This window comes from Malurus melanocephalus, unplaced genomic scaffold, assembly GCF_030028575.1.
Source record: "Malurus melanocephalus ecotype Western Australia unplaced genomic scaffold, MMel_1.1 scaffold_684, whole genome shotgun sequence".
Lineage (NCBI taxonomy): Eukaryota > Metazoa > Chordata > Aves > Passeriformes > Maluridae > Malurus > Malurus melanocephalus.
This window is the reverse complement of record NW_026623916.1, coordinates 233834-250070: the sequence shown is the minus strand read 5'-3', so window position 1 is coordinate 250070 and position 16237 is coordinate 233834. Positions and strand designations below refer to the sequence as shown.

Below are 16237 nucleotides of genomic sequence, written 5' to 3'. Positions count from 1 at the left end.
GACATATTTGTAAAGATTGCTTCTAAATGTGCGGTTGCAATTAGTGACTGACAAAATGTTTACTGTGCTCTGATAATTCTAAGAACAGATGTCAAGTCTTGAAGGGTCATTGTTGGGGGGTTCCCGTGATTTTGGGAGACTCTGTCGTTCCCAGTGATCTGGTTTTCCCATGAACTGTTATACTGTTGCTGTCAAAGTGCAGTATAACATTTCTGAAGCAGAAATTATTAGGCTTAACACACATAAGTATCTTCTGTKAAATAACCATCTTTATCACTGGTTGAAAGCCAGTGTCTAATAGAGCTTTTCTGTGCCTTCCTTTGCTATTAATCTTGTTCTGAACTTCATTTTTTTCTGTGACTTATTTGCCTGTAAGTGCTTTTCCTGTACCTATGCTTGTGCCAGACTGAAAGGAGAACTATCTTTTGCAGTTCTCCAAGTGTTTAGATGACTAATCCTCTGGGACACTTAACCTTTCTTAAACCTGGGTTTTCCAAAACAAATACTGTATTTAACCTGAGCTGCTATAAGGGGAGGCGTATTGCCCTCAGGAGATATTTCTAAATGGTAACAGAAGTGAAGCAGCAGCTCATTTCCAGGCTGTTAGTTTAACACTGAGAAATCACTGATGCAATTGATGGGCTTAGACTGAGGGATCAGTTTTGGATTTGTCATTGGTTTCACTCAGATGCTTTTTGTAAACTTGCTGGAACTTTTCATGACCTTGTTGAAAATACTGGCATTAGCTCACCCAGAGAGGGACTAAAACTTCCTTCATTTATTTTCTGTTAAAATAAATTGATCTCTKCTTAGTCTAGGACTTCAATTTCTTTGTCTACTGTCTTTTAAATAATTTGTGCCCCTCTATCATTGGTACCTTTTAGTCTTCCCAGAGATGGATTTCTGCAGACAGATATCTTGCTGCTTTAGTCATTTTTAGTACAATGTGGATATATATATGGCAATTTATCAGGCTTGGGGATAATATTAACCTACATAGCAAACATGTAGATATTCTTCATATGGTATTTTTTTAATTTAGAATGAACCTCTTTGAGTATGAATAGAAAAAAAGTATTTCTTTTCAGTACTGCTTAAAAGTTATGATCTGATTAGTCTAAATCTTTAATCCTTAATTAAAGCATTGGAAAATGGGTCTGTTTCATCTTAATGTAGGTAGCTAGATAGGAAAATATGAAAGCCAGCACTGACAATAAAACAAAATAAAAACCAGAGTGATTTGCATAGATGCCCCTGCCTGTAACACAGTATAAGTAGCTACCACAATTTTTGTATAAAACCCGTTTATGTTTTTGATTTCAGAGTGTCATGAACATGATGCATGTTATAAGTATTCCATACTCCTTAATGAAAGTGAATCCGCTGTCATGGATACAAAAAGTCTGTCAATACAAAGGTAAGGAGCAAGAATACCCAAAAATTCACTTCATAGTCAAAATCAAATGTGCAAACAGATAACACAGCTGTCTAGCTTTTATGTGGTGTGTTAGTAATTGTCTCATTGTTATTGCAGCAAAAGTTGCCTGTGTGAAGTCCAGGGACATGCACTGGGCGTTGGTGGCACATCGAGACCAGAGGGACATCAACCTCTCGTCGCTGCGGATGCTGATAGTGGCTGATGGYGCAAACCCATGTAAGCTCTGCAGCTCCAGGACAACAGGAGGCGGTTTCTGTCTTGCATTTTAAGTTTCAATCTTCAGCCATCTTAGCTGAAACATTTGCAGAGTACAGAGTTTGTCTGTTGCAAACTATGTGAGGTTTATGGAGACAGTATCTAATTTGGGATTTTTTTCAAAGTATATTTTGCTTTAGCTCATCCTGAAACAGACTTGATGTTCCATATAACGTAAGTTGCAGTAAATCCCGTTTTGGTTAATGTGATAGTCATGGATAAAGACTGAAGCTATAAAAGCCTGAAGCAGTGAAGACCTTAAGCTATAGAAAAGATCAGAACATTTCCTCTGAATGGTGGTTCTCAAATGCAGAAGTAACTRAAAATTTTAGGGGAATACTTATGCTACTCTGGAGAAACACATCTGAATCACTTCTTGACAATTCACAGCATGAGCTGTTTCTCTGTATTATTTAAGATACCAGCATACAAGTGTTCTGCTTGTTTGTAGTAGTTTGTTTGGAATTTCTGAATTAAATCTTTTATTTCYGTCATCCTGAAAAGGAACACTGTAGTGAAATTAATACTGTAAATCTAGCAGTAATGGCTTTTCTATCTAAGCATAATGAAAAGACTTTATGTTCAAAAATTAGTCTTTATTCCCTGTATGCATACACACAACTGCATGTACACATATATATAATTGTAGCAGCTATGATGTATTTCCCAGTGGACATGGATCCTTTTAAAATTATTTCTCCTGAGAAGCCTATATATTAAATAGTAAATYTGCAGTTTGAATAGCATCACTTCAGAAATCAAATTATTTTTTTCCTCTGATAGTTGTTTTCTCTTTCTTTGMCACAGGGTCCATTTCTTCCTGTGATGCATTTCTCAATGTCTTCCAAAGTAAAGGTCTAAGGCAGGAGGTCATTTGTCCCTGTGCTAGTTCACCAGAAGCTCTCACTGTGGCCATTCGAAGGTATGTGTTACACCAGTGGAGATAGACCCACTGAATGCATATATGTGGTAATTTGAAAAAAAAATAGGTATGAATCTGCATATTTAGCTTCTATATGGCATGTAGAGTTTTCAATTTGTTAGTGTCCAAGGAAGACATACAAGAATTTAGAGTAACAATTTAACTTCAGAATGCTTTAKGGTTCCCATTGCTGTAACTTCATCTAATTTTAAATTAAATAAATTCAAATGCAAAAGCAAATTCTGTAAATAAGAATGTAAAAATGCCAGTGTAAGCATAAAAYTAATTAAAGTGTGAGAATTAAGTGGAATTGCCATCGAGGAAAATCATATTTTTAAGTAGTCTGTTTAAAGTGAATTAATACATTCTGCGGGTTGTTTTTGGCTGACAGGCACTTTTTAACCATTCATAGACTCTCAGTAATCATCTGGAAATGCTCTTTAGTCTGAGGGATTTGTRCCTAGAAATAAAATAGATAAATTCCACTAAAACTGCTAAATGCTACTAGAACTGTTAAGCCTTATGTATATAGAATCTCAGATTGTTTAGGTTGGAAAAGACCTTTRGGATCATTGAATCCAACCATTAACCAGCACTGCCAAGCCTTCACTAAACTGTGTCCCTGAGTGCCACTTCCACACATCTTTTAAATCCCCAAGGATGGCGTCTCAGCCTCTTCCCTGGGCAGCCTGTTCCAACACTTGATGACCCTTTGGATGAAAGAATGTTTCCTATTATCCACTCTAAACCTCCCCYGGCATAACTTGAGGCCATTTCCTCTTGTCTTGTCATTTGTTGCTTGGGAGAAGAGACCCACCTGGCTGCAGCCTCCTCTCAGGGGGTTGTAGGGAGTGATAAGGTCCCCTCTGAGCCTCCTTTTSTCCAGGCTGAGCCCCCCCAGCACCCTCAGCCTCTCATAAGACTTTACTCTCACAGCAGTRTCTTGTCACTAAATAGAGTAACTGTTGTCTGTTTTGGCAGAGTTTCCCAAAGTTGTACCTCAAACAGTAAGCACTTTGTTTTTGAGTTCATATTTCTGCAGACAGTTTTAATTGTTTCACATGTTAGAACATGCAGTATAAACGTGTAAAGCACTAAAATAGCATTAAGTAAAATACTTCCTGCCACAAATTCTTAAATAYGCTGTCCAAGTGAAATTTAACTAGATTTTCAATTAGCTGTCCAACAGAACATTACAGGARGAAGGACATGAGGCCAAGAGTGTGGTTGACTTTCAGCCACCTCATTATTAGTTTAAAACATCTGAAAGCAATCCATCAGAGACTCATGCTGTCCAGGTTAGCTGTCTTTCTGTGAACTACAGGATTTCAGAGAGCCCTTCATTCATCTCCACCAGCCTGTTCTCAGCTTTACACAAGAAGCACCACGTGTCTTTCCTTGGATGTGTTTCCCTGCCATGAGCTGTGCAGGCCTTTGCTCCCTTGGAATGAGCTCTTGCTTTCAAATTCAGAGAGTAGGTGAATGGACAATTGCTTGTGTTAAGCGTTGAGCAGGTTTTTAATTTACTGGGCTAGCCCTGGAAAATTTGCCCCAAATCACAGGTTATAAAGTGGGAGAACTTCATAATATGATGGCTGGTGTGCCCTTTCTAGACTTAACTCTGTGCCTGTAGCCCTCTGAAGTACTAGAAATTTGTTCCCAAATTAACTAGCATTGAGAACTTACAAAAAAAATTATTAGCACATAACATTGTGGGTAATTCAAAATACAAAAAAGGCATTTTTATCTTGAGTGCATCACTGTAATTACAGAGAMGTTCTTACTGCAGTGAATGTTACTGAACACATATCTCCTGTTTTTGAAGTCTGTTTAATGGTAGGATAATACTAGCTGAACTTGGGAGATGTAGTATTTTTCATTTTGCTCAAGCCATCTCTGCTGACAGTAAAGTCATTATCATGCAAGTTCCAAAGAGGTACTGCTGAAGTATGCATTAAAATGACTCCCTGCAGAGCTGAGATCCAGAGAGCTCCCTGTTAATGCTCTGACTCTTTTCAAAATCTATGGTGCATTTTTACTGAACTTCCTACGAGGAAGGAGTAGCAAATCCAGTTCTCAGYTGAAATACCCTTATAGCTTAGAAAAAGAAAGTCAGTAATAGACTAGAGGTACTTCAGCCTCAGAGCTGAATCACGAAACCTARTATTCAAAAGGATGTGTCATGCAAATAATTCATGTTATTCCCCTTCGGTTTATTGCATATTAGTCTCAACCCACTTGCTTAAGGGAATGCAAAAACTCAAGGACAGCTTTTTTCCCATTTTAAATGGCTGGCAAAAASCAGTGGTCAGATAGATTGTGTTTGTAAATGGTAGTAGGAGCTGCTCTGTAAATGCTTTGTGTGATAAGTAGTGCAGGAAAATGGATGTGATGAAAAGTCCAGATGGCCTCTACTCCTGGAAGCCTATGAGAAGCTGTGTGTGCCTGCAGGAGACCTTTCTTCTCAGGACCAGCAATAAGTGTGTTTTGGGGAGCAGGGATGAGAGAAAGTTGATCAATAATGTCACTGAAAGTTCCTTTTAGATGATGGGAGTGTTATTTATCACAGGTGCTTGTTTACTAGCGCCATTTGTTATGCTCTAATGCATTTTCAAGCGTGCTCACATCCTTCTTTGKTGACAATGTCACTTGAGAAATATGGCTCGTAAAACCTATTAATTGAAATTTATAGAGCCCATCAGGGCAAGGCTTTCATGAGCAGGACTGGCTGAGGCCCATCTAGTATTTCAAGCACAGCAGAGGAGAAATGTCATCTCAAAGGACATTACCTGTTAAAAAATAGTTGTGTTGTGATGGAGTATTTGGGAAAAATGCAGAATCRTGAACTAAATATTGACTGTTTTATCCATCTTGGAAAGAGCTGGAGTYTGCTCTTCATGGGTGCATTGTCTGAACTCAAACCAGCATCACCTCATCTTCCAGTTTTGCATTTTAAAATGCAGGACAGTGCAGGAGTCTTTTCAGACATGAGAAGCCCTGACACATTCCCCTGACTTGGTAACTTGCATATGTCAACACTCATTTGCTCAAGCCACGCTCACTGTAGGTATAATTGCATCCACTGGTGCAGCAGGTGGTTTTATACTGAAACAAGCTGACAGGCATCTTGTGCTGATGCTGTGGAATTTTACAGCATGTAGGCAATGAGTCTGAGCAAACTGAGGTGTTACTGGGAGGCTGCATCCACAAGATTTTGRCCCTGACTGATGAAGGCGTAATTTGTTTTAATTTTCATGTGGTAAATTAGAATAGGAAGAATTCAATCATATGCACTAAAATGAAGATGGTAAAGTCGTTGCATCTTCCACAGATATTTGACAGTAAATCTATGCCAGGTTGCCTTAAGACAGATAGCATATAGAGAATTTATCAAGTTATTTACTGATCAGTTCCGAATATTTGGAGTGCAGTTTCCTTCTACATCGTCTGTACCAGCTTTCAGTATTTTAGAAATGAGGTAAAAAGGTCTTTACTTGGGTGGTGAAGCAGTCTTTATAAATGTAYTTAAAAATGAAATACATGCTGTTTTGGGTAAATGTTAGGTGTTGCTTGCATCTCAGCAGCCCCATATCCATAGGTGGGTACTGAATGAGAGTGTTAACAGGCATAATTACTCAGAAATGACTGAAAACGAGGATTTTATTGGGTCTAATAAGGGTGAAGAAGAAGGTGAAATTTTAAACTCTGAAACAGAGGGGTGTTTGCAATAGTGGTCCATTCAGCACCAGTAAATATTTGCCCTTGCCTGGTGGTGCACTGATGCTCTAACCCATGTTTGTAGGCCAACAGATGACAGCAACCAGCCACCGGGAAGAGGAGTCCTGTCCATGCATGGGCTCACTTACGGAGTGATTCGAGTGGACTCTGAAGAAAAGCTGTCTGTCCTGACTGTGCAGGATGTTGGCTTAGTGATGCCAGGAGGTAAGGAACTTCTTTRAAACTGATTATGGCTCACCAGTTTGGGTCATTGGGAGTAGAAAGTCACAGATGAGCATGCTTTGTTGCCGGACTACAAGCTTTGGGATTATAACATGTGCCCTTGAAAACATTTTAGTCCAAAACATTACCTTGTAAAACTTAATGGTTTGGGAATCCCAAGATTTCTTCTCTGCTTTTACCTCAGTGTCTGTGCTTRCACTAGCAGCATGCATGAAACAATCTGCCTGCACATCAGAACATCTGCTCTTTAACTGTGAGGTGTTGGTAGAGAAAATAAGAAGTTTAAGTATTGTGGCTATAAATATCCATGAGTCCAGCCCAGGTGGAACTCAGTAGGGGAAGTTTTCCTAACCTATGCTAAGGATCAACAAAATTGCTATCTGAAAGCTTGCAGAATGCTTTTCCCAAAGTCTTGTGCTATCACCTAGCTGTTAGACAGAAGAGGTATGACTGGAAAATTCATTTTGACAAATTTAAACTGCAACCAGTGCTTCTAAAGAGGAAGATAATCCTTTTCATAAGACAGCTACATTTTAAATGAGATGCTGTAGATACTAGAAGAGGCTGATACTGTAGTTTTTCAAAAGAGAATGCTTGTTGTGGACCCAAACAATAAAACATAAAGATGCATCTTACAAAATTCAGTTGAACAAATTAAAATGAAGGAAGATACAATTGGTTGTTAAGAGTTATCACAAGACATTATAATGGATGTGCTATCTTGYACTTCATGATATGTTCTGATAGTTTTAATGAAAGTGCATGCTCTTGTTTATCCTCTGAGTGAGAGGTCATTCAAGATTCTGTGCACTTGTACTTAAAAAATGTGTTGATTCCTTTCTGCTTTCCCTTGATCATCATATCCTCTTTGCAATGACAGAATCTACCAGTGCTGTACTCCAGGGATTGTAGCTAAAGCATCATTCCTGATTCTTATTCAAATGGTCTTTTTTCTCAGACCAGTCCTTTCTAATCCCTCCTCTTTAGCTCCTGCTGTCTCTCCAGGCTGTTAAAACCAGACAGAGGGAGTCTGAGCTCTGATAAATTCTCAGTGAAACAACCATACTGGTCTGCTGGAATATCTTGATCTTTCATATGGTGTTACTTGCTACTTTCTGAGAGGTGGATTTCCCAGTTGCCTGCCTCTCTGGCTGTATAATGATTATCAAGGGCTCCATTAGGGTATTTAATTTTGCACTGACTGAGGCAAATCTGGTTTTCAGTATGCAAAGCTGGGAACACAATCACATTTCACAGTAATATTGACAGATGAACTGCAGTTTCAGAGAGCAAGGCAAATAGGTATTGTTATCAGTGTAAAGATTGAGTTTACATGAAGCTCTTTGCATTCTTTATATAAATATTATTTATAATATTAAATCACCTGATAATGTTGAACACTGTCATGTTCAAGAAACTGATTATTAGACATTAGTCTTATTAATTTCTTTATGTCAGCTCCACCATGATTCTCTGCCACAGCATTTATGTTACTCTGTGGTTCATTTTATAATATTTTTGAATTCCTTTCTTCTCCCTCTAGCTATAATGTGCTCAGTGAAGCCAGATGGAGTTCCTCAGCTCTGTAAAACAGATGAAATAGGAGAACTTTGTGTATGTGCTATTGCGACGGGTACATCATATTATGGACTCTCGGGCATGACCAAAAATACTTTTGAGGTAAGTTGACCAAGAAGTGCTATATAAAATCCTTCCTTTTTAACTTTTTCTGCTTCAAGGTAATATTTGACATAAAGTATTGATAGTAATGATGTAAGAATAGCAGTCTTAATCAATGCTTGTGGCTTGGGACCTGTATTCTAGCCAGATAATCTGCCCATTATTCTAGCCAGATAATGAAGCCCATTTCATTAAATTCAATAGTAGATCTTGATGTGAGTTTAGTTTTGGCTCTGAAGAGCTTTTACTTCAGTTTTCAAGTAAGATACCAGGAGCTGAAAAAATCGGAAGGAAAGAAGTAAGAAAGACCAAGTTCAAAAGGTGATATTGTACAAGTCTATGTGCAGAATTTGATTATTGCAAACAGTATGAAAGCTGCTGGGTATCTTTAGAAAGCAGTTTTCAACATTTCCACAGTACTTCCAGCATTAAAGGCTTGCACTTATGCAGAATCCTGACAGATGTAGTCATCAAGAGAGGTATCTGAAAAGCAAAGAAACCTTTTCCTGATTAGTCCCCACCTGCTTTTGTTTGAATTGCCTTAGGCAAAAGCCTTTTGGCTTTGTGGAATCTATTTCCTGACTCCAGTGCACACAGCTGTATTGATGGCTCTGCAGTACCTGCTCACTTGTTATCATTAACTTCTGCTGAAGACAGTGTGAAAGGCTGAACGAATTAGAGAAAAAGTGAAAAAATTGATTTTCAAGCTATGATCCTTTTCTCATTTAATATTTAAGGCAAAAATTAACACAAATACATTTAGGTTWCCCTTAACAAATTCTCTGTTATTACCACTTTTAGTAGACTAATGTAACTAATATCTCCTGCAAAATGCAGAGCTGAATGTTGTTAACACTGTGTGTTATGTAATTCATGGAGACAAGTGAATATGATTCCATATCCCCTGTTGAAGACAGGAATTACACCATGCTATTGTGATCTGAAATTTGTTGATAGCTGATTTTTGTGCTGCAAGTACAACTGGCAATACCCARTGTGAGTGCTAATCCTGGATTTTACATACTTCAGGGTAGAAAGGTACTTATGTTCATTTTGTAGTACTTGCTGTAATTGATATCATTCATAATTCTTAACTGCCAGCAGTTTAACAGCATATTTAGACTGATTCAGGCTTATTCCTAATGCTAAGCAAATAAACTACCATTGAGTGAGCAGGACCACTCAATTTTAAAGTTAAGCATATTCTTAAGAGTCCTCTCCAAGTGGATCTCTCTTCTGTTTTACCGTGTAATTCATGTTGTAGGTATTAGAGATTCAAAGAGTTTTTTGTTCCTGAAATGAATTATGGCTGAGGATGTAAAAGCATTAAATCTGTTCAATAAGAGTCATCCATGAGCATCTGGTGACAGAATTTGACCTTTCTTTTTAAATGAACCTTCAAGAACAGTGTACAGCCATGGTTTTCCACTTGCCATTGTCTTTTTGCCTTTAGACTATTTAAGTTTAAAGGAATGACTGCAGGAAAGTGTGGCTGTGTCAGAATAGCTCACAGTAGCTCACATGCCAAAAGGATAACACCGTGCTAATTAGGAWAGAAAAAGCCATAGGAATCTGTCTGTGGAATTCATGTGTGTCTGGTGTTCAGACATTTAGAGAGGTGCTGGATAGGGCTGTATTTTCACTTTCAGGTGTGCTAAAGAAGACATAATCAGTAGTATTCTGAGAACTTTATTGACCTTAAATAAAAATGTGGTCAGCTGCAAGAGTTATTAATGTACTGTACCTTAAAATAGCTTCACTTCTAGCCTGCCCATTTCCTGCACTGTGCTGGAAATGGGGCACCAGGTACTGGAAAAAAYCTCTACTGAAATGTTTATGAGTAAAGCTCTCAGTTAACCTGTACACAGCACCTCAGGCTGGCAATCTGCTCGGTATGGGTTTTTATTTAATAGTGTTGATGTTGATTTGTATATTTAAGGTCATAAATAATTTACAGAGTCACGGTTATGGAAAATCTGTATGGTAAACAGAGAGGGATTGAATTTGCTGGAATTCAGGTACAAACAGGTATAGGAGTTTCCTAACACTCCCTTTTTCATCAGTGAAGGATAAAGAGCATCACCAGTGACCTATTTACTTTGTTTCAGAATAGCCATCTGAGAGAAAATACCTGAAATGCTTTGCAGCCTGATCTCTGTGTATAGTAGAGCTGAGGACCTGTGTTTCTGTTTTGCAGGTGTTTCCTATGACAAGTTCTGGTGGCCCTATCACCGAATATCCTTTTATAAGGACTGGACTTCTAGGCTTTATAGGACCAGGTGGACTTGTCTTTGTCATTGGCAAAATGGATGGTTTGATGGTTGTCAGTGGAAGAAGGCATAATGCTGATGACATTGTAGCAACAGCACTGGCTGTGGAACCCATGAAATTTGTCTACAGGGGGAGGTTTGATCCTTTCTTTTCTTTTATTATGTAGAAATCTTTATTTTGCTTAGATGAAACCTAAGTGGTGCAGATGTGTTCAGAAAGCAGTGCCTGACCTGCAGTGTGGTTTCCCTCCAGTTCTGTTCATATTGCCTGAGCCAGGAGACGGCTGAGGGAAACCCAAGGCAGTGTTGAGGCAGAGTTTGGCTACCAAGGTCTTGAAACTGTGATTACTGAAATTTCCAGTGGAACATCTGGTTAATTCTGAGGGTCAACAGGACCCTTTTGTGTGAATTGAACATTTCTAATATGCCTAACACTGGAGTTTTTGGACATGAAAGGGGGTCCTTCTGTGACCTTCCTTATGCGCTGAAACTGAGCAGGAGACTTCTAAAACTTGTGAAGAGCCTCATGCAGCACCACGTGCTCACACTCCATTATGTGTCAGATCTCTCACAAAATGATGTTGCAATTGCTTTCGTCTAAGGTGGGGCCAAAGAAGGTGCTGATACTGTTACATAACAGCTTAGCAGCAACCTTGGTGTGACCCAAATGCAGTGCTTTTCTCATTCCAAGAATGTTCACTTCTCARTCCTGCTCTGACATTGTGCTTGCATACACATGACTGCAGAGCAAAACCTGCTGTTTCTACTCCAGAGCTTAACCAAAACTGTTCTGATAGATTTTTCCCCATGGATACAATAATAACTGATGTTACTATTGGACAAGGAGTCCAAGTAATAAATGAAGAAATTGTAGTTGTAGAAGACAGGATTTTCCCTGTGTCTAAATAATGCACTAAATACTCTTCTCTCCTTCTATAGAATAGCAGTGTTTTCTGTGAGTGTGCTGCATGATGAAAGGATAGTTATTGTTGCTGAGCAAAGGCCAGATTCCACAGAAGAAGACAGTTTTCAGTGGATGAGTAGAGTCCTCCAGGTAATGCTCTGTATATATGTTTGGAAGCTATTTTTTTCTTGCTTTATATTCTTATTATTGATCTTTCAGACCCCTAAGGTAACTGACATTTTTCTTTGAGTAATTGTAAATCCACCTTCAGTTGCACTTGCTCTTAATGAGCCCAAAATGAGATTCTTCTGAGTGACAGTTCCTATCTTGGCTGCACATACCCAGAGACTGATCCTTTTCCTAATCAAAATGCTATAAGAAAACAGGAATGAATTGGAGTAAATAATAGCAATGATAGAGTAGCATATGGTTTGTAAGRATATAGTAATTTCATTCCTTCAAAAAGTTAATGAATTAATGCATTTCAGAGTAGTCATCATGACTACTCTTACTGTCAAAAGCTACCAGAGTCTATTACTAAACCGTTGTAAATATGGACAGAGACCTGACCTTTTTTAATGGGTGGGCAAGTATTATGTGTTTCTAGTGTACCATGTTGAACACTAAAATAAACTGAAATACTGCCTAAAAATGGCAGTTTCCCTCCACTGAAATGAAGGGAAGTGATTGATCAGCCCAGTTCTAGGTATCTACAGTGAGGTTTTATTCTCAGAGGGATACCTATTGCAAAGAACCCTATTCCTGCAGTCTGGTGAATCATACGGGGCGTTGTGATGATCCCACTTTTGRTGGTGGTGTTCAACAGTTTGACCAGAAGACGAAAGATGCTGGGTACTAAAGAATTCTGGTCTTCTCAAAGCATTTGGAAGCCCAAGTTACAGCAATATCAATACCATAAGGGTTTTTTTTCAACTCTTACATCCTCACATAAAAAAAATTAGGTACTTTAGACAGAGTCATCTTCCATCTCCTCCATCTCTGTAGTTAAGACAATTCACACTCAAAAGCAATARTTTTAATGAAGATGTAGTCAGATTAAGTCTGTTTGTTGCTACCTTGTGAAGTGGTCTCAACTCTGTGTAAAGTTTGTCTCCTACTACTAATACTTCCCTTTCCTGCCTTCCTTTCTGTCCTTCTGCAAAGGCTCTTCTCAGTAAATGTATTACAAACATATTTTTTGCTTTACCCAAGAGCCAAAGAAAGAAAAGGATCTCACACAATTCAGAGATGTTTTTATTCATTATTGCAATGTACTCAATAAGAAAGGGAATCCGTCTACTGTATCCTTCAAGAAACTGAAAAAATAAGCTTTCATCCATCTCAAGACAGGTTTATCTGCTCTCTAGATTTAAAAAACAGCTACATTTCATACAGTTAGAGTCATCTCATGTTCAGATCAGTAGATCTAAATTAATACCAAGGAAAGCTAGAACCTTTAGCTTGCCATCACACAGAAAGCCTTTGAAACACCTAGTAGCACGTAGGGCAACTATTGTAGAAGAAAAGGCTTTGGATTGCCCATTGATCATTTTTGTCAAGTCTCAAGCTCCTGAAAGGGTTGAAACTCTGGACTTAACACTTGTCGTGTTTTGTCAGCTGAGCATCTTTGTGACTTTTACAGAAATGATGTCTTACACAATCACAGCCAGTAGAATTCTGCACTGAAAACAGCAGGAGTCCCGTGTCCCAGCACTCCTGCCAAGAGTCAGCCCTTCCGAGTCTGATCAAGTCCCAGCAGTGTCAGAGAGTAGCAGGCTGTGTATCAAAGTACACACATGTGGCTGCTTTCATCACCCACGTGTGCAGCCTGCAACTCTGGCACTAACCATTGTGTGAACAAGAAGTTTCTGTTTCCAGCACAGCTGAGAGCAGAGATGAAGGACAGAAGCCAGGCACATGTGGGATGTTTTGTGCCTCTTCCCAATCAGTTTTAATGACAGATGTCAGGAAGTGGTAATGGGCTGTGTCTGAATCATCTGCTAGTGAGGTAGAATACAACAATATCACAGCCTGTGTCATGACTCTCAGTGAAGTCCATGATAACAGACTCTATCAAATTGCAGCTTGATTCTGATGCTATTTGTGAGAGCTGACAYCCTCTGTGTGCTGCCCTGTGCCARCCCTGCCCTGCACTGCCTGCTTCTGCCTTGCCTTGTTGTCTCTTCCCTGCAGTTGAGCTGTCTTGATTTGCAGAACCTTTTTTCCAGTGGTTTGCATATATTCTGACTGTCCTGACCCATCCTGCTCCTTGGCAGGGAGCTGAAGGATGGGAGAGCTGCTGTTACCTACTGGACACTGCTGGACTGCATCTGTGGGATGTAGCAGGGATTGCTGGGAGGGAGTGGTCAGGTGGGGATGGAGTTTCTGCAAAGTAGAAGGGTGAAGATCCCAAATCACACATCAGTTAAGTCAGACARATCCTAGATCCACAACTCCAGGCTGCTGCACACTGATCTGAGCCTTCAGACAGGAGTGTGGTTCCTGTACTGACAGACTGGATGTTAATTTTACCAGTGCCAGCACTTGACAGGATTAGGTAAAGCCAGGAGACGTACTGCAGCACTGGGGAGCGTTTACCCAGAGAATTGTATCAGAGCRAGATGTTTTCTCAGCTCAAGCAACGTGGCAGTCTGGACTCAAGTTTGGAGGTACAACTTGTCCATTTTCACAATGAAAGAGAGGGACAGAGATTGTTGTTTCTGGCTAGACAGAGCCATTTCAAAAACCAAGCCATCTCATCAAGAGGCATAAATGCCAGCAGTAATAAAATTAGAAGTCCTCTCTTCCCTCAGAATTTTAAGGCTCAGTTCTCCAGTTCTCATCCATGTGACAAAGTCATTCCCTGCTTCAGAAATGTGCCAAACTCAAAGGTGTGAAAGGTGACAGTTTTGAATGACACGCAATATTTTATGTGGCACTGTGTAGCAGATGTAGCTCTCAGAGACCCTTCAGAAGTTACTGGGGAATTGTTCCATACACCCCTCATCCCACCTGAGCTGGGCATTGCTTTCCATTCACCACCTGCAGGAGCCACAGTGTTTTATGTTTGAGGAAAAGTGGTTACTTGCCCTGTGATGGTTTTCCTTCTGGCTGATGTCAGGTGAGGATCCYGTGATCTATCACTGCTTTTCAGAACCTGTAAATAACATTATGATTAGGAGATCATGATGGTTTCTTCCAGAAATATGAGACACTCTGTTTTGGCTGCCGTAAGTATTTCATTCTTGCTGATCTTTTGGGTGGTGTCTGTAGACCAGCAGCAAGGTCTTCCAATTCTSCTGTGAGAGCTGCTGCTCCTAAAATTCCAATGTTTGTAAATAAGTCACTGCTTTATTATTCTTTCTTATGAAATTTTGCAGTCAAATCAATAAGAAATGGAGCAAGCAAAAGCCAAAAGCAAAGCATTGCTTAGTGTGTAGAAGTAATCAGTAATTTATTGGTCTGCACTTCAGTACATGCATAACTGCAAGTGATTATTTGATTCTGAGAATGTAGATTGTATCTTCAAGGCAGCACGCATATCAATTCACTTTTCTCACAGTTTAAAATTAAAAAGCAAGATAAGTAAATTATATTTTTGAGCATTTAACTACTCATTAGAGATKCTATTTGTAATTTGCTTCTCAGTTTGCGTGAATTTCCAAAGTTGGTTTTCTAACACTTGCTGCAATTTTTATTACCATTATAAGGAAAATAACTCCTTCAAATTTGCATGGAATTAAAATCTAAGTGCATGGATATTCATTATGTTAATTTTTAACTCTAGAAATTACCTAGATATTGTATGTTACAGTTTTCTTCAAAGTGATGGAGTTTAATTAACTTGTAGGCAGTGAACATGCTTGCTGTAAGATTCAAATATGCTTATTTTTTAGATTTTTGTACAACATATCTTTCTTCAAGTGGATAGTTTCTCCCTCGTATTTTTCCCATTCCTGACTAAAAATCTTTTACACTGTGATCAGGGAATGAAACAGTTATTACCTTATAAAAAATGAAAAAAAAAAAATCACATACATCATTAGGTATAGGGGTTACTTTAAAGTTTTCCTTGCTCAGAAAGATGGACTGGATATAAAGTTGATAGGAATCCTTTRAACTTTAGCTCTCAGAAGAGCACAGCTTAAAAGCAATTTTACATCATCTGCGAACCCATCTTTGTAATAAAACTCCAGGATATTTGCTACTAATGTGTGCTTAAGTGGGATATCAAGGTAGCATTTCCTAATACATTTCTGTGTATTTATCACCAGGTTTTTGGTTGCTTCTTTATCTGCTGGAATGAGTGTAGCAACATTTCCATCCACCTGTTCCCACGTGTGAAAAGAACCTCACATARCTGAAGTGTCTTTCCACTGCCAGTTAATTATTAGGGCTGTTAAATGCAGTAATTCAGAACAATATGTGCTTATCAGGATGATGAAAAATTAGCCTTTCATTAAAGTCGACTTCCTGTGTGTTTTTTTTAGGCAATTGACAGTATTCATCAAGTGGGAGTCTACTGCCTAGCACTTGTCCCGGCAAACACACTTCCCAAAACACCACTGGGAGGAATTCACCTCTCAGAAACCAAACAGCTCTTCCTGGAAGGATCTCTGCATCCTTGTAACGTGCTGATGTGTCCCCACACCTGTGTCACAAACCTGCCTAAACCAAGGCAAAAGCAACCAGGTAAGAGGAGTGGAGGCACAGGGACTCTCACTTAGTGCCGTGTGTTATGGGATGGAGCAAAATCAAGTAATTGCTGATGCAGGTGARAATCAGCTTGATCAGCTTTCCCTTTAAAT

General features: G+C 39.1%; 1 protein-coding gene across 1 annotated transcript in view; it reads left to right on the top strand.

The window, feature by feature from the left end:
- Nucleotides 1–16237, top strand: part of LOC130584239 (disco-interacting protein 2 homolog C) — a 113975-nt gene that overhangs the window by 37581 nt on the left and 60157 nt on the right. The window contains exons 13-20 of the mRNA XM_057384090.1: nt 1324–1417; nt 1535–1654; nt 2501–2615; nt 6418–6557; nt 8119–8255; nt 10453–10661; nt 11465–11579; nt 15920–16121. Coding sequence (XP_057240073.1) covers nt 1324–1417; nt 1535–1654; nt 2501–2615; nt 6418–6557; nt 8119–8255; nt 10453–10661; nt 11465–11579; nt 15920–16121 — 1132 coding nt within the window. The remainder of the gene's footprint in view (nt 1–1323; nt 1418–1534; nt 1655–2500; nt 2616–6417; nt 6558–8118; nt 8256–10452; nt 10662–11464; nt 11580–15919; nt 16122–16237) is intronic.